Here is a 17,378-nt window from a genome sequence, read left to right as displayed (position 1 = left end):
GGGGTGGCTAAAAATGCGAAAATGTGGAGAAGCAATCTATTTTTAAGTGTTGTGGGGAAATTCCCACAGTAGGTGGCCAAAAATGCGAAAATTAGGGGTGTGAGATTATTATGGGAGTGTCCTGACAGGATCCTCCATTGATATATCAGCCCTACAATGATAGGTATCTATGGACTTCAGTAATTATTGTATCCCATTTCATCTACAATTGTAAGAAGTGATACATCAAACCTACAGGTACAGGTGGTTCTGCTTCAGTGGTATTGTCTCGTTCGACTATGTATAGAAGCTAGCAAGTAATCACGACAGTACGATACCACACAACAATGTCCGTAAACCCAAAACGCAAACCCTGTGACAAGCCCGCTGTCTATAACCGACCTGCGAAGCGGCAGAAAATCACCAAGGACACTCCTCGAACTTCAGCTCATTCTCCCAAATGCACTTCTCGCCACAATCTTACACTCTCTGACTGGTTAACAGTCTATTCATTTGTTGATTCTCATCCTACTGTATCACAGATTGAAATTGTTGAACACTTTAAATCTCTCAAGTCGGGTGCACTCAATTTCACGCAGTCAACCTTATCACGCAAGTTGCGGGAACGTCCAAAAATGGAAGCACGGATCAACGATAACCCTAATGCATTGTCATCGAAGCGGCCAAGGATTGTCACAAGGCCCGATGTCGAACGTGCCTTAATTCTGTGGGTTAGGCACATGGAGAGTAGACGTGAAACAGTGACTGGGCCTATGCTGCGAGAGAAACGGAAAAGGTTTGAAGATGAGTTTGATGTCCCGGAAAATGAAAGGCTGTCGGGGGAATGGCTCCAATCATTTTGTACTGCCTACAAGATTCGCGAGTACCGACGGCATGGAGAAGCTGGGTCTGTTGACATCGAAGCTGTTGATAAAGAACGAGAGCGTTGTCGTAAGATCTTGGTGAAGTTTGCTCCCAAAGATCGGTGGAATTTTGACGAGACATCATTCTTTCCTTAGTGAGTGTTCATTTATATTAATCTATGTCACCTAATTTTTTTTTCATTTTAGTGCACCTCCAGACCGTGGCCTTGCAACACGACAAATGAGTGGTAAGAAGAAAGAGAAATTCCGTATCTCCATCAGATTAGCCTGCAACGCAGATGGAAGCGAGAGGCTCGAGCCTTTTTTTATCGGCAGGGCAAAGAAACCCCGATGCTTCAAGAAGCAGACACCGGAACAGCGGGGATTTTATTATCGGAATAATAAGAAGGCTTGGATGACAGCAGTCATATTTGAGGAGTACGTGGACATGATGATATGATTGCTGTTAATATCTAATCAGTGGCCTAGATGGATCAAAAAACTCGATCTTCAGATGAAGCAACAAAACCGGCACATTTGCATGTTTATTGATAATTTCTCTGCCCACAGCATCTCGTATCAACCATCAAACATTGATCTTGAATTTTTTGGGCCCAACATGACACCATTTGTCCAACCATGCGATGCTGGAATCATCCGATGCTTCAAGGCACTATATCGCCGTAATTTTTGCGCGCGTGCTATTGATCTTGACGAAGCTGGCGAACGGGATATTTATAAAATTAATATTCTCGAAGGCATGACAATGGCGAAGCAAGCATGGTATGCTGTCACGTCCGAAACCATCAAACATTGTTGGGATCACACTGACATTCAAGTGTAAGTCATCTTTTGACCTCATTTTTTTGGGTGCTCAAGTCTATCACAGTGATCCAACGACTAACGCTGACACACGGCCTCACACGGATCCACTTGCGTGGAACATCGTCCACAAATTCGCAACTACCGAAATGTCCCTTCCCAATGCGGAGAACAAGCTACAGGCTCTTCTTGGCGAGCGCTACATAGATTCTGATTGGAGACCAGCCCTCAAAGCTGTAATGGATGCTGAAGGAGATGTGGAGATGGCTTTAAATGCCATTGATGCACTTATGCAAGCTGCATCTCGTCGTACCGGCCTCAAAATTTGTATTCCCGCGCGCTCACAACAAGCTGCCCAGCTATCTTCTACCGAAGCTGCGCTTATGCAATCAGTCCGAGAACTCCAAGCACGCAATCCATTTTCGGTACCTTGCCAACTATTGATGAACTTCTGGACCCCGCCGAGGAGAGAGATAAGGGAGAATTCTCTGCTTTTGAAGGTGGTGACTCATCCATTGCAGACACGGTCCGCCACGAAATTGCCGTTGCAAATGGTGAAGTTATCGAGGTTGATTCTGATGACGACGACGACGACGAAGCGGATCCATCAATCACTCGTCAAAATATTCTCGATTTGTGCCAGCAGCTTGAAGTTGGATGCATGCAATATGGTGATCCTCAATTTTCACTTGATTTATCATCACAACTTCGAAAGTTTCGCGCGAACCTACGACGCGAAGAACTACTTAATGCTAGACAAACTTCTTTAGAACAATTCTTCTCGGTATAATACATGTACTTCTGTAGGACTATGGACGATTTTCTGTCACACTTTTGGCGGAGGTCACATGCGTCACAATAGTGTGACACATATGCTATTGCATATGTCTCATAATGCATAACGTTTTGGCGGTCCCAACGGTATGCATTATGAGCATTTCAACTGTACAAAGTTTTGGCTGCACACGTGACGCGACTGGGTAGGATCCCAACGCGTGACGTCAGCACTCACCTCTTCGCTCGAGTGCTGTAGATATGCATACACTAGCTTGAAGGCACATCCACAGTTCAAGTTGTACAATTAAATGCGCCAAGCATGTTCTCCAAATAATATCAAATAAAATAACGTCCTACACACGGTATGATTATGTTAATCTGCAGGGTACCCTCACAAATTTAAGGTTTATTGGGGGCAGACCCTTATCGAATTTCAAACGGACACCCGGCATCGCGGCACGCCTCCCTAATACGTATCAACTTGGTAACTTTCGTAGATAAAATAAGATAAGATCGATATTTTCTGATCGATGTTGGACAAAGTTAGTCTCCAGTCTATATACCACCATCCATCACAATGACCCAACCTATTGGTATGATAAAACTTACATTCAACTAGATCTCATCTAACAGCCCACAAAAGCTCTATTGTCAGTCTACGACAAGACTGATCTCCTCGATCTTGCACAGGGACTTCGCAGTGCTGGAGTCCGTCTGCTCGGTTCTGGAGGGACCGCGAAGAAGATCAGGGAGGCTGGGATACCCATCGAGTGAGTGCCGCATGCTTTCTTCACTTATTTTCATTGATTTGCGGTGTCCTAGGGATGTTGCTGACATTACCAAGGCACCTGAGATGCTCGGAGGTAGGGTGAAGACGCTTCATCCTGCCGTCCACGGTGGTACGATATTTACCTTGTATATCAAGTGCGCAACGTTTGACTGATGCACAAAAAGGTATCCTCGCGCGCTCTATCCCTGCCGATGAGCAAGACCTCAAGGCACAAAACATCTCCCCCATCTCCATCGTCGTTTGCAACCTCTACCCTTTCGCATCCACCATTTCTAAACCAAGCTGCACATTCGCAGATGCCGTAGAAGAGATCGACATCGGTGGTGTCACCCTGCTTCGCGCAGCTGCCAAGAACCACGAGCGTGTCTCCGTTCTCTCAGATCCTACTGACTACCACGCGTTCTTGCAGGCATTACAGCAGGGCCAGGGCGATGTTGGGCAGGTGCTCCGCAACAGGCTTGCACTGAAGGCGTTTGAGATGACTGCAAAGTATGATGACGCGATTAGCGGGTATTTCCGCGAACACTATGCATCGACGCCCGAGAGCGGACCAGTCCAGCGCATGGTGCTTAGATACGGTGCTAACCCTCACCAAAAACCAGCGCAGACCTTCGTGGCTGAGGACGAATTGCCATTCAAAGGTGCGATTTCTGATTTTATCTGATGGATGTTTTGTTGACTTTGGATGGTCTAGTCCTCAGCGGCTCCCCAGGCTACATCAATCTATTAGATGCCCTGAATTCATACGCGCTCGTAAAGGAGCTTCAAGAGGCCTTGAACCTCCCTGCTGCTGCTTCCTTCAAACACGTCTCCCCTGCTGGTGCAGCTGTGGGTTTGGAACTTGACGAAACCGAGAAGCACGTGTACGGCGTCGAAGATCTCAAAGAGCCCCTGACGCCTTTAGCATGTGCATATGCTCGCGCTCGAGGTGTGTTATTTGATGAAATTAAACTCCGTATGTGACCAACGATCTTGTTTTAGGTGCCGACCGCATGTCATCATTCGGAGACTTCATTGCACTCTCTGCGCCATGTGACCTTGCCACAGCGCGTATCATCTCCAGGGAAGTATCCGACGGCATAATTGCACCAGGCTACAGCCCCGAGGCGCTGGAAGTTCTCAAAAAGAAAAAGGCAGGAAAGTATTGCGTTTTAGAGGTACGTTCACTCGATTACACAGCTCTATTGTATTTTCTAACGCTACCAAAAGATGGACCCGTCATACAAGCCCTCAGATATCGAGACACGCCAAGTGTATGGCGTCAGCCTCCAGCAGCGCCGAAACGACGTCAAAATTGACGCCAAGCTATTCGAAAATCTTGTCACCAAGAACAAAGACGTATGTCCTTACTCTCTTTGTAACCCACAAGTTGTAACTGTTCCATAGGTCCCAACGCAAGCACTGACGGACCTCATCGTCGCGACCCTCGCGGTCAAGTACACGCAGTCTAACAGTGTCTCGTATGCCAAGAACGGCGCTATTATCGGCTTGGGCGCCGGACAGCAGTCGCGCATCCACTGCACACGGCTCGCAGGATCCAAAGCGGACAACTGGTGGTTACGACACCACCCGCGCGTCCTCGCACTCCCATTCAAAAAAGGCGTCAAGCGCGCTGAGAAAGCGAACGCGATCGACCTCTTTGTGAGCGGGGAGGTACTCGAGGGCGGTGAGCGTGCCCAATGGGAGGGGCAATTCGAGGAGGTGCCCGCACCGCTCAGCGAGTCGGAGAAGAAGGAGTGGGCTGGGAAGTTGGATGGTGTTGCATGTTCGAGTGACGCATTTTTCCCATTTGCGGATAACGTGCACCGGGCTAGGAAGAGCGGAGTGAGGTACCTCGCTGCGCCTAGCGGAAGTGTGATGGATGAGGAGTGTATCAAGGCCGCGGATGAGCATGAGATGGTATTCGCGCACACCTCTCTCAGGCTTTTCCACCACTGAGAATGAGGGCTTCCGTAGAAAAATGTAACAGCACTAAAATATTATATATTATCATTGTATTTGAGATTGAATTGTACCTCCTGCAACACCGCGAACATGCAGCTCACAGGTGCTCCAGGAAGAACTCCACACTAGCCAGGGACGATCCTTGCTTCCCAGCCTTGACCAGTGGATTGCTCAAATCACCAAGGACAGTAAACCCATGTGTGCATCTAGGAAAGCACTCGGACCTGTATCCCGGAGCAAACTTTCCATCGCCAAAAATCGCATCGGCCTTTGTTTGAGCTTCTGCACAAAACAACCTATCATGCTCGCATGAGTCGATCAGGAGAGGCGCTGCTGATCTGGAAAAGTATGTCTAGAAGAACGAGTTCAGCAGGAGAGTGCTACGAGGATGATGTGAGTTACCTCCAGGTCGTCGGGGAGATTCAAAAGCGAGATGTGGGAGACGACGGTACATTGGATAATGTTGTCGAATGCGAGGTCAAAGGTGTGACGACCTGCAGTGCACATCAAGTCGAGAGGAAACAGTGACTAAATAGAAGGACGCACAACCGAAACAGTGACCCGTGGCCCCAAACTTGGTAACACCTTCCTCTTTGAGCGCAGCGATGACCTTGTCGAGTGAGGGGCGGGTGGCCTTGACGGTAGCGGCTTGCCATCCCCAGAAGTCCAATGATTTCAAGTTATCCTAGGAAGTGGTCATGGGTCAGAGCTCAGGATACTTATTGATCAAAGTATCAGCCAAGAATAAACTGACCTTCACCTTGAAGAGCCTATCACCGGGAATACCATCGCCATTGAAATAGTCGATCGCGACGACCTGTATTGTAACATCAATATCGTATCCTGAACTTACACGTACTATGGTTTGTGCAAACCTTGAAGCCGTTTCTGACAAAGTCATCAGCGAGGAGCTGTTGTGGGGTTTGTACCCCTTTTAGTAAATGTGGGGTAGCATGTCACAAGGATGGGGGTACCTGAGCATTGATAGTCATACCGAAGCCGTCCGGTAGGAGGAGGATAACTTTGTCCTTGGCATAATCGACAGTGGGAGTGGCGACGTAGCAAGTGACACCAGCAATGGTCTTGAGTGTTCCTAACGAAGCCACTGGTGAACAATGCGACGTGGCAAGTTGGAAAAGTACTTACCTAAATGCTCGCCGTGACGTACGCCTGTTCAATGTCAGTGCTCAAAATTAATGTAGACGGGGATGATATACAACGCACCTTGGATACAGCCATTACAGAAATCCATACTTTGGGGTGATTAGCAGAGGGTTGAGAGTGATATTCCATTATATATACAGCTCATCGCAAAGTTGTCCATGCTGATAAAATCAACTGATGACGCAGGAGTGCATATACTCTGAGCATTCAAACTCTGTCATCGAATTGGGAAGTGACACCTCACAAGACGAGCACTATTTAACCTGCATGACGCGCGTAGACGCTCTGATATTGCTGGCATGGCTAACGACGGGGCTACAACTGCGGTAAGTCGTATGATGAATTTAGTTGCGTATTTGAGATTGGATATTGGTTTTGAATCGAACTGTACCATACAGAGACTCCATAACATTGCAACGACCGGACCTTCTCACAGGTGCTCCCGGAAGAACTCCACAGCAGCCTTGAACGATCCTTCCTTCCCAGCTTTAATCAGCGGGTCTTTGATATCCCCACGTATAGCAAACCCATGCGTGCAACCAGGGAAATACTCGCGCTTGTACCCTGGGGCGAATTTCCCATCGCCAAAGATTTCATCGGCCTTTGCTTGAGCTTCGACAGGGAACTTTTGATCGACTTCGCAAGAGTTGATCAGGAGAGGCGCTTTTGATTTGGTAAAGTACGCCTGGAAAGAGTGAGTTTAGAGGGAGAAGCATCACGCCCAGCAGTATGCGTTACCTCGAGGTCGTCGGGAACCTTCAACATTGAGGGGTGGGAGACGACGGAGCACTGAATGACGTTTTCGAATGCAAGGTCAAAAGTGTAACGACCTGACATGTACTGTTAGGCAGAGAAACAAGTAGTTGAATCGGGAGACGTACCGCCGAAACAGTAACCAGTGGCCCCGAACTTGGTGACACCTCTCTCTTTGAGCACAGCAATGACCTTATCGAGAGGTGGGCGTGTGTGCTCGGTGCCATGTTTAGCGAACCACGCGTTGACGTCAAACGAGGCAGACTGTGAGTGGACACGAGATTAGAGCTTGAGACGCGAAGGAAATTGGTCAAAACCAACGTTCATGACATCAACAGGAAGACCATCGCCGTTAAAGTAGTCAACCGCGACGACCTACATTGTATTATGGAATTAGTTTCGCAGCAGTGTATACTACGTGCTTGGGTGCAAACCTTGAAGCCGTTGATTGCAAAGTCATCAGCGAGGAGCTGTATCCATTTTGGTCAACATGTTAGGACCATGGTAGCACGAAGGGACATGCCTTTGTATTGTTGATCTCGATACCGAAGACATCTGGAAGGAAGAGGATAACTTTGTCCTTGGAATAGTCAACAGTAGGGGTGGCGACGTAGCAAGCAACACCATCGATAGTCTCGAGCGTTCCTAGTGAAGACACTGATGAACAATGCAACGTGGCGAGTTGGAAAATAACTTACCTTGAGGCTCACCCTCATGGCGTACGCCTGTTTGCAATTAATACTCGGTATTGATTGTGAGGAGATAAAACGGCACCTTGGAAACAGTCTTTGCAGAAACTCATATTTAGGTGTGGTTAGGAGAGGTTTAAGAGTCATTGGACGATATCTTATATACAGCTCATAGAAAACTGGACACCTATGCCATTGGTGAAATTTTGAAACATGGGCCAGCCGCCTGAGCCCAGAGCAAGGCAGACAAGTTGTGATGATGATGCCAGCTACGATGGTCTGAGTGCTGACTAAGCTGGAGAAAGGGTCCCTGCCGGGCCTGCCCTTAGGCTACCTCCATAGGCATGAAGATACATACGCTGCAGTATTGCTGGCATGCTCACACGGCCAGCAACGTGGTACGACTGCACATGTCATGCGACAATCTTAGTTTTGTACTTTGTACTTTGCATATTGAATTTTTATTCGGATCGAATCGTACCACACACAAATCTCATGACAGACAGACTGCTCACAGGCGCTCCAGGAAGAACTCCACGGCAGCCTTGAACGAGCCCTCTTTCCCAGCTTTGATCAGCGGGTCGCTCATATCCCCACGTACAGCAAACCCATGCGTGCAACCAGGGAAATACTCGCGCTTGTACCCTGGGGCGAATTTCCCATCGCCAAAGATTTCATCGGCTTGTGTTTGTGCTTCGGCAGGGAACATCTGATCGACTTCACAGGAGTTGATCAGGAGAGGCGCTTGTGATTTGGAAAAGTACTTCTAAAATAATGGGTTCAGAGGGGAAAGCATTATGCGCGACAATATGCATTACCTTGAGGTCCTCAGGCACCTTCAAGAGTGAGGGGTGGGAGACCACGGCGCACTGGATGACGTTGTCGAATGCAAGGTCAAAAGTGTAACGACCTGACAGTAATCATCAAGTAAAGGAAGAAATAGCCGAGTGGGAAACATACCGCCGAAGCAGTAGCCAGTTGCGCCAAACTTGGTGACGCCTTCCGCTTTGAGTGCAGCGATGACCTTGTCGAGGGGTGGGCGGGTCTGGTCTGCGCCGTGCTTGGAGAGCCATGCCATGAAATCATACGAAGCCTGTGAGTGGGCACAGGATCAGGGCTTGCGATGCAGAGGAAATCGGACAGAACTAACGTTCATAGCATCAGGAGGAATTCTATCGCCGTTAAGGTAGTCGATTGCAATGACCTATATGATGCTGTCATGCCCACGTCTATGCATACTATGGGCCTTGGATGCAAACCTTAAAGCCGTTTCTTGCAAAGTCATCTGCGAGAAGCTGGTGTGGGACCCCTTATCAATCTAAATAAGAGGAATTGTATACGAATGACATACCTGGTTATTGCTGAGCTCGATACCAAAAACATCTGGTAGGAGGAGGATGACTTTATCCTTGGGATAGTCAACGGTAGGGGTGGCGACGTAGCAAGCGACACCGTCGATGGTCTTGAGCGTTCCTAGTGAAGACACTGATAAGAAAGTAGGGCGTAGCAAAATAGAAAGGTTCTTACCCTGAGAGTCACCCTCGTGGCGAACGCCTGTTGGTAATGCAATCAGTGATCACGATTCACGATCGTGGGATGGCTATGAACGCACCTTGGATGCAGTGCTTGCACAAACTCATGTTTGAAGTTGGATGTGGTTTGAGGGCTTGAGATGTGTTCTCCTGATATCGACTTACTTATATAGGGCTCATGATAGAAATATGATAGATGACGCACATGTCAATTGGGCTGACATATTCATATGCTTAGCAACCAATCCCAGGGACACGCAACACGAGTGGCATCCTCGGTGAGCGCTCGGCAGCTGACCTAGCACACGTCCGTGATATCGCTGCTGTTAGTACATTTCCGTCCAAATTTTCATGCTGGTATGACACAGTGGGAACGTTTTGGGAGTTCTTAGTACAAGACGATGTATAAAGTTCCTGCACGCCGGACCGGCTGCTCGATGTACCAGAAGCCAGCAAGTACTAAAGTCTAAGCGAACATGAAGGAGACCGGCGTCGACTGACTGAGCACGACGGTCACTAAGTGCATGGCTCGGCCGCGTGACTTATATAAATTGATCGGTTACAATGAATTTCTTTTTATAGCAAACCCAACACTAACCTCCTCCCGGCCTGAGAAGCTTCTGGTCTGCAAAGTTTGTCGAGCTCGCTGCGATTCTTGGTTGACGCTGAACATCAAACTTTTGACAAAATCTATTCGGGTACAATGCCGCCACAGCCAGGAATGTTTGCCCTGCCATATGCATCAACACACAAGGCGCGCACAGACGTTATTCAGCCAGACAACATGTCCATGACAATTTCTTATTCGAATATGCAGCCCCCACAGGGTCCTAATCCTCATTATCATAATGGTCATCCAACTGCAGGTCCATCTCGCGTGCAGGGTATGTCTTTACTTGCCTTCTAAAGTAATATACGTACTGACCTGCATGCGAACAAAGACGATCCAAAACGAGAGAAAAAGAGGAAGGATATATCAGGCAAAGTAGGAAAAGAGATGCTAGACCGCAGAGACGAGTATGTTCCTCCCAACCACTTTTCTCATCTCCGCTCAACTTTATGTTAGAGGACGACACTTCACTGAAAATATATCTGCACTCCACAGCGCCGCAATGCAACTCGCATCCCGTCCAGAAACTCATCCTCTTTATAACCTCCGCTTGTATCCCATTTCTCTTGAGCGCTCCGCCTTGCTCGCCCAGCATGCGTTCGAAGAAAAGCATACCTTGGAATCAATACAGATTGCCTACGAGGAGGAACGTGAAAGAGTTGAGGAAGAATGGCGCAAGGGCCGTGATCGTATACGAGAAAGGCTCCTCGAAGGTATAGAAGAGCGCAGACGGCGTGCAAGAGAGGAAAAGGAAGGCGAGGGAACCGTAAACGGTACGTTGCTCTCTTTCTCATCTCAACATCCTCTAATTTTCATTCACCACATCAATCAGACGCAACGTTAGACGCTCAGTCTCGGTCCCATATCACTCGGAAACTGCGAAATAAAGTTGGCACTTCTCCTCCTCCAACACCCCTCGCACTTCGAGGAGAGAACCACGTCAATGGTTCGCTTGGAAGCAACACGCCCATCACAACCGGCCCTTTCACTAACCCCCACTCCCTCTCCGTCGACGAGCTACCTTCTCCTTTCCCCTTTCCCCTCACAGCCGTGACCCTCACTAATCCGTCTTCCGGTGCCGGTGGTAGCTCCGGCAATAATGGCTCCAGGCGTCGTACCAAAGGTGCAGGACTTCACTCAAGCATGGTCGGCGTCGGTGGCCTAGGCAAGAGCATAGCAATGCTAGGCCCCAGCAAAGAAGCAGACATAGAGGCAGATTTGATGGAAATTCGGAGGGGCAGCAAACGGCGTAGAGCAGCGGCCGTGAGTTCTGGCAAGGTTTCGTAGGCGCATGTTCTTTTTGATTTTGAAATTGTATCATATCTTATCATCGGAAGTCGGAAGTCGGAGATTCCTGTTTACCCGTAGGGCCGTAAGCGGACCGTGGGTCCCGGGTTGCCCTTTGAGTCTGATCCCGTAGTGTTTCACTTTGTGCACATGGACGAGTCTGAGATCCCTCCTCCTGCTAAACGCGTGTTTCCGCCGTTGTATGTATCAACCGGTGACCCGTCCATCGACAGGCTGGCATTCTTCCACGTGCTAGAAAGATTAAAGGTACAGATGCACATCACTCCGAGATGTACGATCCCTGCACTCATGCACATTCGAGTAGACTCAAAAGCGCACAGGATGGATCGATAACAAGGAACATATTCCTACCCTTCAAAGATACTGCTGAATTACTCACCGTTCAATATTGCAGATCCCAAATGCAGAGAGGTTCGTGATGCATACCCTCCCTTGGCATGGCATCACTCACTCACTCGCGTTTCCGATAGTATATCAGATCACATGTACCGCATGGCTGTACTCGCTATGTGTACATCTGACAGCGCGCTTGATGTTTCCAAGTGCGTTGTTTCCATCGTAGATGAGTTGTGGTTTATGGTGATGTTTGAAGATGCGTTATGATGGCTGTCGTGCATGATCTTGCTGAAGCACAAGGTAAATCTGTAACACATGTTTTCTTGTATTGTAAGAATCAGCACTGATTATATGACAGTGGGAGACATCACACCTCGAGAAGGTATTTCGAAACAGGAGAAACAGCGCTTAGAGGCGGTTAGCCATCCATACCTTGCAGTACCCCGAGTCGTATCTGACTCGAAAATACCTTTTACCGTATAGGAAGCGATGCATAATTTCGTGCATGATATGCTCCATGGTTCCCCAGCAGCACTACGAATCGAAGCTCTCTGGAACGTGAGTCCTGCATCGCTCGACCTGAATGAACTTTAACGTCAGGCTTTGCGCAGGAATATGAGGAGGGGGAAACGGACGAGGCGAAGTTCGTCAAAGGTCTGCCTTTGCTATTCCTCCTGCCGTGCTTTGATTTATTTCCGTGTCTGTAGACCTTGATAGACTGGAGATGGCTCTGCAAGGTATGTAGCTGCGTCGTCATCGGGTTATGTCCGTGTTATATTCATGTACTTGCGCAGCACGCGAATACGAAATGGCGCATGCGCTGGATCTTCAGCCGTTTTTCGATTCCAGCTTGCCTCACTTGCGTCATCCGGAGGCCAAGCGTTGGGGTGAGAATTTGGCACAGACCCGTTCGCGGTCGCGCTAGCTGGAACTGGTCGATATGATCGTTGAACGCATGTTTATCTTGCCGATTACATCATTTGCGGAGCGCCTGTAACTGCATTGTGCAATGAATTTGTGAAGGAATGACGTTGCTTGCGTATAATGTTTCAAGACAGAAGTTTAGACGGCAGCGTTTCTTCCTGCCTGGGGTGTTTATGTGATTTTATATCGACTCGGATATCCCCCGAGCTCTCAACTGACTCTATGTGCGCTTGTGTGATTGCCTATACTTATCAGCCTAGGTCCCACCCCGTTATGTATCTGTATCACCGCAGATGACCGCACCCAACGTTACGAGCAAAACCTTCAGTTGGCATCAGGATGCTGAAGCAAAACATAGATGAGTATGAGCTTGGTTTGTGTGGCTCTTGTATCTACTAATATCGAATTCTGATTCTCATGCAGGTCGTCATTGCACTGGGTCCATTACCTGTAATGCCTTGGAAGGTATCACGCAATCATGTCGTAGATAAGTATGCGGCACGCCTGCTTTGTCCCAGATCCTTAGGTTCCAAGTCAATTCCAAGCTAATAGATTCATTTCTGTGCCATGGTGTATAGTTCGCCACATCACTAGTCGCTCTGCAACACATTCGATAATTACAGTGTAAATCCATACTTATCACTCGTACCATGTTTGATCTCATCAACCGTAATTGCAGGTGGATTGTAAAAACTAGTTCACCTGATCTATTAATCTCTTGGAAAGTGGCGTGATGATAAACGCGATCCAGGAACAGGTATGAGATTGTCGAAAGGATTCATTCATACAGTTACACTATCTCTAGCGTCCTAATGTCCATCAAGTACCTAATCGAAGCCATGTCTTCAACCTGTGCAATGATATCATGATCGGATGCAATCCTCTTGAATTCTCCGTTGCGCTGCCGCGCTAGCAATAATGCACTAAAAGGCTGTCCAAGGCGAACGATCAATCGCAATGCTCGCGAGTGAGATTCCGAATAAATCGGCTCAGTTTGTGCAGGAAGTGAATCGTGCGACGGAGACTTGGGCATGGTCTCAAGTACCACGCTGTGTGCATCGTCTGCAGAGTCATACAACTCCAGGAGATCGCGGCTCCATGGACGAACAAGCAAGATTGTCTGCCAGGCGGGCGGCGGCCTTGCGCGCGAGAATGGGATCAACTTGTCTGCCGTGGCAATCTGCAGGTCATGAAGCCCATTTGATTTGAGGTCATATGTATATGTGTCCTGGTCTCGACTTTGCCCTCGCATAGCATCTGTGACTGGAAATACGATGCAAGGCAAATGCAACCGACGGTACGCAAAACGGGGAGCGCTCATGTAATCAACTGTCTGATACAATATCGAAGCCGTCTCTAGAGCCATACCACCTCGCAGCGAGGAGACCAATGACTGAATCCCATCTTCAGATAGAGATGGCAGTTTGCATGGTGGAGTTTCGTATGAAGTGATGTCAGCTGGTAGACAGCTATTGAATTCTGATGGTTATCTGACCCAGTCCAGGGCAGTAATGTCGCCCGACTGAGCTATGATTTCTTGCAGGAACCGCCCGAGTGCGCTCTGCTTCTTCTCGCCATAAATGACAGGTAGGGTGATACCGAAGATGCCGAATAACGAGTATGCGATGTCTTCTTGCATTGTGGTAATACGTGTCGACGCCCACTGAAGTTTCTCTCGGGCGCCTCTCATCCCGGGACGGAAGGCCACGACGGCTCGTCGATCTATGCCTGTCGCGTATTCTAACTCCCGCATGATGGCAACGGAATCCTTGTGGTTTGGAGTGCGATCGCTGAGATAAGGAGTCCAATCCTTCTGGTAAAATAAAATAACATTGGGAGCGAGGAATTCCTGAACAGTCCATCCGCGTGTGTTCCAAGCGCTCTTTGCCAGCGCGCCAGACTTTGACGAAGGTGGAACATCCGAGAGGTATACGACTGTGAGCGCGGAGTGGTGATACCAGATGAACATGGAGTTGACCGATTCTTGGAGCTCAACACTGTTGCTCTTGTCGATACAGCATGTATCGCTCCATGCCCAGCGATATCCCAGATCGCGAGTAGTTTTGCAGAAGGACTGCAATTTTGTGATGCCACCAACTGGACCCAACTCATAGACGACCTTGCCTTGGATATCCTGCAGCAGCGGCTCCTTCCCTTCCCACCTGTGCGACAGCATGGCATATTGGAAGTACGTCATCACCACTTCTTTGATGCGCTTCATTCGGAAGTCCGAATGCGTGATTGTTGATGATACAAGCTCCTTGTACTCTTTGCTCATTTTGAAGATGCGTATCTGCGCCTCTCGATCGCATAAGAGACCAGTGGTAGTGTCGAGTACACGTAGCGGAGTATTGTCAAGTTGAGCATTGATGGCCTTTCGAATATCACGGTCCACTTCGAATGGACCGAGATACTGCTGGCGCAACTCTGCAGAAACAGTTAAAGTATGTTGATGTATGAGTTTTCTGAGGCTTACTTCGTGTCTCGGTGTCGTGAGCATTATCTAATTTTGAGAGCATGATTCTAAAGGCCTGTATCGCTTCATCGTAGCGTTGTGCACCATGAAGCGCTGCGTGCTTCAAACTGTATCCGAGATAAGACGAAGAGTTGAGTTCGGTGACCTATGTATCACCACAATAAGTATAAGTTAAAAACGATAAATGCCATCGCACCTTCTGCGCATCAAGGAGTGCTTCCATCCATAGCATTTTTCCCAACCTTGCCTTGCTGCGCTTTACGAAGACGACATCAGATGCGGAATTCAAGTCGATCACCACAGAGTAAAGGTCAATAGCCCTGTCATAATCGCCTGCAGCGAGGACAGTATCTCCGTTGACAAGAAAGAGGGCACTGCATTCTTGCTTGAAAGCTGAGTGAAATGCAAGTGAGAATCATAACTTCGGGTGACATCATTGAAAACTTGCCAGTGGACCAGTCAAGGCATCTGGCCTTTGTCGTTTCGTCAATGTTGTTTACCATAGATTTGTGTGATTCGAGAGCTTCATCGACTTTGCCCGAGGAAAGGAAAGCCTGGCACCGTTTCTGGTGCGCAGTGAGCCACAACAATTTGAGATCCCAGCCGAAGAGCTGGGTAAGGGAAGGGACTCAGTTATGAAAAATGTTTTGGATGAGTATTAACATACCACCACCAAATCCTCATAAATTTCATGAATGTCCGATTTTGATGATAAATTGCTGGTATCGAGAGCGGCAGTGAAATGGTCAGCGGCTTCATCGTGGCATGCGCCATCCAAGGCTTTGAGTCCGAGTTGAACACGTAGATATGCCTAATGTGAGAATTGCAAAGATTAGTGTTAATGCAGATAACCCAGCGTGGTTGCATGATACCTACTTCCACGGTATGACATGCGCGAGTGTCGGCATTTGGACAGCCGGAAGTGAGTTCTCTAAGGAGCAGGTTTGCCTCGTCATGTTGATTTGCGTTGAAAAGCGCGATGACCTGAAATACGCGATGAAGCGGGGAGTATACGGAGCAAACATAACATACTTTGATCAAGAGCAGGAAATGGAGGATCTGTGAATCTTGGTCTGTATACATTGATGCAACATCAAATGCTGCCCTCGCATCCTGGACACGGCCTTTTCCACAGAGGGCAATACCCTTGGAGATATAGCCTGTCAATGAGGGTTGAATGCTGATGGACTTTGTCATCGTCGAGTTAGCCTTTTGTAAGGGGCCGATGATGGTCGGTAAATCTCACCTTGATTGCGTCATGAAGGGCGTGGTCCCAGTCGTGTTTTCGCGCCATAACAAATGAGCGATGAGCGTAGGAAGTATGGTTGTTAGGATCGGTGTTGATATTTTGGGCAAGTAGTTCGGCGGCGGCAGACAAGTCCCCATCTATGCATGCATCGCGGGCTGTTGTGATGGCGAGAATCTGCGTGAAGAATGCTCGAATGGTGACATATGAGTCAATGACGGAAACATACCTTTGGATGAATACCCTGAGGTACTGCCCACTCTGAGATCATGTTATCGGCATCTCCGCTGAGTATGTGGTTACCGTCCACGGAGAAGGTGACGCATGTCGAAACGGATGGGTGCTTGAATATGGCAATGGTTTGTCGGTCTGAGAGCTGCCAGAGATGGACGTTCTTGTCACAAGATGATGATGCGACGAGTGTGCCAGCAGGATGAATGGCAATGGCATTGATTATGACCCGTCCAAGGATCGCCGACCTGCTTCCAATTTGTTGTATCCCATTCGCGTATGGTAGGATCACCCGCAGAGCCACCTGTGAGAATGCGTGTGCCATCGGGCGTCCATGCGAGTGAGCTGTTGTATTCTGTGTGACCCTTGAAGGATGCGACGCGTTTCCTCGTGCCTGAATTGTAAATTTGGATATCGTTGTCCGTTGTGATGGCAAGAAGTTCTCCAGACGGTGAATACCGTACACAATTGAGAGAATCACCACACTCGATTGGATCTCCTTGCACCTGCCAGGTTTTGGTATTCCACAGTTTCGTCATTCCCTCGTCATATGAACCAGTGGCCAGCATTGTGCCATCGGGAGACAAATCCAGCGAGCTGATCAAATAAGAGTGGGCTTCGAATTCGGTGAGTGATTCAAGAGTTTCTCCGTGCCAGATGATGACCTCTCCATTATGATCACTGCTTGCTATCAATTGCCCATCTCGTGATACCGCCAATCTCCGCACCATAGTGCAATGCTCCATCTTCTTCAACACAACACCTGTCTTCAAGTCCCATAACCGAAGCGTCCTGTCCCATGAGCACGTAACTATCCGTCGTTTATCGGGAAAAACTGCGAGTGCGGCTACGCTTGCTTCGTGACCTTTAAACTGTCGCAGGGGTGTGGCGATTGAAATGAGGTTCGACATTTTACTGGAGGTTGATGGTATTG

The 17,378-nt window shown here is 48.4% G+C and overlaps 7 protein-coding genes across 7 annotated transcripts; 3 read left to right on the top strand and 4 right to left on the bottom strand.

Annotated features, from left to right (window-relative positions):
* Window positions 1–2,973: 2,973 nt before the first annotated feature.
* Window positions 2,974–5,327, top strand: HD556DRAFT_519733 (AICARFT IMPCHase bienzyme). The gene is made up of 8 exons (XM_041310848.1): window positions 2,974–3,034; window positions 3,085–3,211; window positions 3,264–3,340; window positions 3,396–3,872; window positions 3,926–4,159; window positions 4,213–4,388; window positions 4,441–4,569; window positions 4,618–5,327. The coding sequence occupies exons 1-8, from the start codon at window positions 3,019–3,021 to the stop codon at window positions 5,167–5,169; spliced, it is 1,788 nt and encodes a 595-aa protein (XP_041159596.1). The 5' UTR covers window positions 2,974–3,018; the 3' UTR covers window positions 5,170–5,327.
* HD556DRAFT_1308831 (uncharacterized protein) lies at window positions 5,273–6,427 on the bottom strand (the record flags this gene model as incomplete). Its single annotated transcript, XM_041300199.1, has 8 exons — window positions 5,273–5,527; window positions 5,578–5,669; window positions 5,722–5,860; window positions 5,930–5,992; window positions 6,035–6,106; window positions 6,150–6,280; window positions 6,322–6,345; window positions 6,400–6,427. 8 exons carry the CDS (start codon window positions 6,425–6,427, stop codon window positions 5,273–5,275), a joined length of 804 nt encoding a protein of 267 aa, XP_041159595.1.
* A 169-nt stretch (window positions 6,428–6,596) lies between these two features.
* Window positions 6,597–8,191, bottom strand: HD556DRAFT_1375551 (dienelactone hydrolase). The gene is made up of 8 exons (XM_041303084.1): window positions 7,867–8,191; window positions 7,791–7,817; window positions 7,616–7,737; window positions 7,527–7,562; window positions 7,414–7,467; window positions 7,221–7,356; window positions 7,078–7,169; window positions 6,597–7,024 (listed from the first exon to the last, which is right to left on the bottom strand). Exons 1-8 carry the CDS (start codon window positions 7,892–7,894, stop codon window positions 6,770–6,772), a joined length of 750 nt encoding a protein of 249 aa, XP_041159594.1. The 5' UTR covers window positions 7,895–8,191; the 3' UTR covers window positions 6,597–6,769.
* Window positions 8,192–9,848, bottom strand: HD556DRAFT_1375536 (dienelactone hydrolase). Its single transcript, XM_041303083.1, has 9 exons — window positions 9,519–9,848; window positions 9,394–9,463; window positions 9,309–9,335; window positions 9,133–9,254; window positions 9,041–9,076; window positions 8,932–8,985; window positions 8,742–8,874; window positions 8,600–8,691; window positions 8,192–8,547 (listed from the first exon to the last, which is right to left on the bottom strand). The coding sequence occupies exons 2-9, from the start codon at window positions 9,419–9,421 to the stop codon at window positions 8,293–8,295; spliced, it is 747 nt and encodes a 248-aa protein (XP_041159593.1). The 5' UTR covers window positions 9,422–9,463; window positions 9,519–9,848; the 3' UTR covers window positions 8,192–8,292.
* A 51-nt stretch (window positions 9,849–9,899) lies between these two features.
* On the top strand, window positions 9,900–11,284 carry HD556DRAFT_1375534 (uncharacterized protein). The gene is made up of 5 exons (XM_041303082.1): window positions 9,900–10,067; window positions 10,131–10,197; window positions 10,255–10,330; window positions 10,380–10,696; window positions 10,756–11,284. The coding sequence occupies exons 1-5, from the start codon at window positions 10,017–10,019 to the stop codon at window positions 11,208–11,210; spliced, it is 966 nt and encodes a 321-aa protein (XP_041159592.1). The 5' UTR covers window positions 9,900–10,016; the 3' UTR covers window positions 11,211–11,284.
* Window positions 11,285–11,339: 55 nt separating this feature from the next.
* HD556DRAFT_1375520 (HD domain-containing protein) lies at window positions 11,340–12,382 on the top strand. Its single transcript, XM_041303081.1, has 8 exons — window positions 11,340–11,477; window positions 11,536–11,566; window positions 11,624–11,642; window positions 11,702–11,773; window positions 11,824–11,867; window positions 11,926–11,984; window positions 12,051–12,304; window positions 12,362–12,382. Exons 1-7 carry the CDS (start codon window positions 11,361–11,363, stop codon window positions 12,159–12,161), a joined length of 453 nt encoding a protein of 150 aa, XP_041159591.1. The 5' UTR covers window positions 11,340–11,360; the 3' UTR covers window positions 12,162–12,304; window positions 12,362–12,382.
* An 854-nt stretch (window positions 12,383–13,236) lies between these two features.
* On the bottom strand, window positions 13,237–17,355 carry HD556DRAFT_1527625 (uncharacterized protein; the record flags this gene model as incomplete). Its single annotated transcript, XM_041309352.1, has 11 exons — window positions 13,237–13,884; window positions 13,987–14,918; window positions 14,968–15,112; window positions 15,164–15,341; window positions 15,412–15,578; window positions 15,635–15,778; window positions 15,844–15,951; window positions 16,000–16,155; window positions 16,214–16,390; window positions 16,443–16,607; window positions 16,693–17,355. The coding sequence occupies 11 exons, from the start codon at window positions 17,353–17,355 to the stop codon at window positions 13,282–13,284; spliced, it is 3,438 nt and encodes a 1,145-aa protein (XP_041159590.1). The 3' UTR covers window positions 13,237–13,281.
* Window positions 17,356–17,378: the final 23 nt, after the last annotated feature.

This window comes from Suillus plorans, assembly GCF_016647745.1.
Source record: "Suillus plorans strain S12 chromosome Unknown HD556scaffold_32, whole genome shotgun sequence".
Lineage (NCBI taxonomy): Eukaryota > Fungi > Basidiomycota > Agaricomycetes > Boletales > Suillaceae > Suillus > Suillus plorans.
Note: the sequence above shows the minus strand (reverse complement) of the source record. Positions and strands in the feature narration are given on the sequence as shown.

Coding starts and splice junctions, on each gene's coding strand:
- HD556DRAFT_519733 (XM_041310848.1), top strand. Junction 3,212..3,263: donor GAGGCTGGGATACCCATCGA/GTGAGTGCCGCA, acceptor GCGGTGTCCTAG/GGATGTTGCTGACATTACCA. Junction 4,389..4,440: donor GAAAGTATTGCGTTTTAGAG/GTACGTTCACTC, acceptor CGCTACCAAAAG/ATGGACCCGTCATACAAGCC.
- HD556DRAFT_1375551 (XM_041303084.1), bottom strand. CDS start 7,894: ATGAGTTTCTGCAAAGACTGTTTCCAAG. Junction 7,738..7,790: donor CCATGAGGGTGAGCCTCAAG/GTAAGTTATTTT, acceptor TGTCTTCACTAG/GAACGCTCGAGACTATCGAT. Junction 7,025..7,077: donor AGGTTCCCGACGACCTCGAG/GTAACGCATACT, acceptor CACTCTTTCCAG/GCGTACTTTACCAAATCAAA.
- HD556DRAFT_1375536 (XM_041303083.1), bottom strand. CDS start 9,421: ATGAGTTTGTGCAAGCACTGCATCCAAG. Junction 8,986..9,040: donor TTGCAAGAAACGGCTTTAAG/GTTTGCATCCAA, acceptor AGCATCATATAG/GTCATTGCAATCGACTACCT. Junction 8,548..8,599: donor AGGTGCCTGAGGACCTCAAG/GTAATGCATATT, acceptor CCATTATTTTAG/AAGTACTTTTCCAAATCACA.
- HD556DRAFT_1375534 (XM_041303082.1), top strand. CDS start 10,017: ATGCCGCCACAGCCAGGAATGTTTGCCCTGCCATATGCATCAACACAC. Junction 10,331..10,379: donor ATGCTAGACCGCAGAGACGA/GTATGTTCCTCC, acceptor ACTTTATGTTAG/AGGACGACACTTCACTGAAA. Junction 10,697..10,755: donor AGGCGAGGGAACCGTAAACG/GTACGTTGCTCT, acceptor CACATCAATCAG/ACGCAACGTTAGACGCTCAG.
- HD556DRAFT_1375520 (XM_041303081.1), top strand. CDS start 11,361: ATGGACGAGTCTGAGATCCCTCCTCCTGCTAAACGCGTGTTTCCGCCG. Junction 11,774..11,823: donor AGCGCGCTTGATGTTTCCAA/GTGCGTTGTTTC, acceptor TGATGTTTGAAG/ATGCGTTATGATGGCTGTCG. Junction 11,868..11,925: donor TGATCTTGCTGAAGCACAAG/GTAAATCTGTAA, acceptor ATTATATGACAG/TGGGAGACATCACACCTCGA.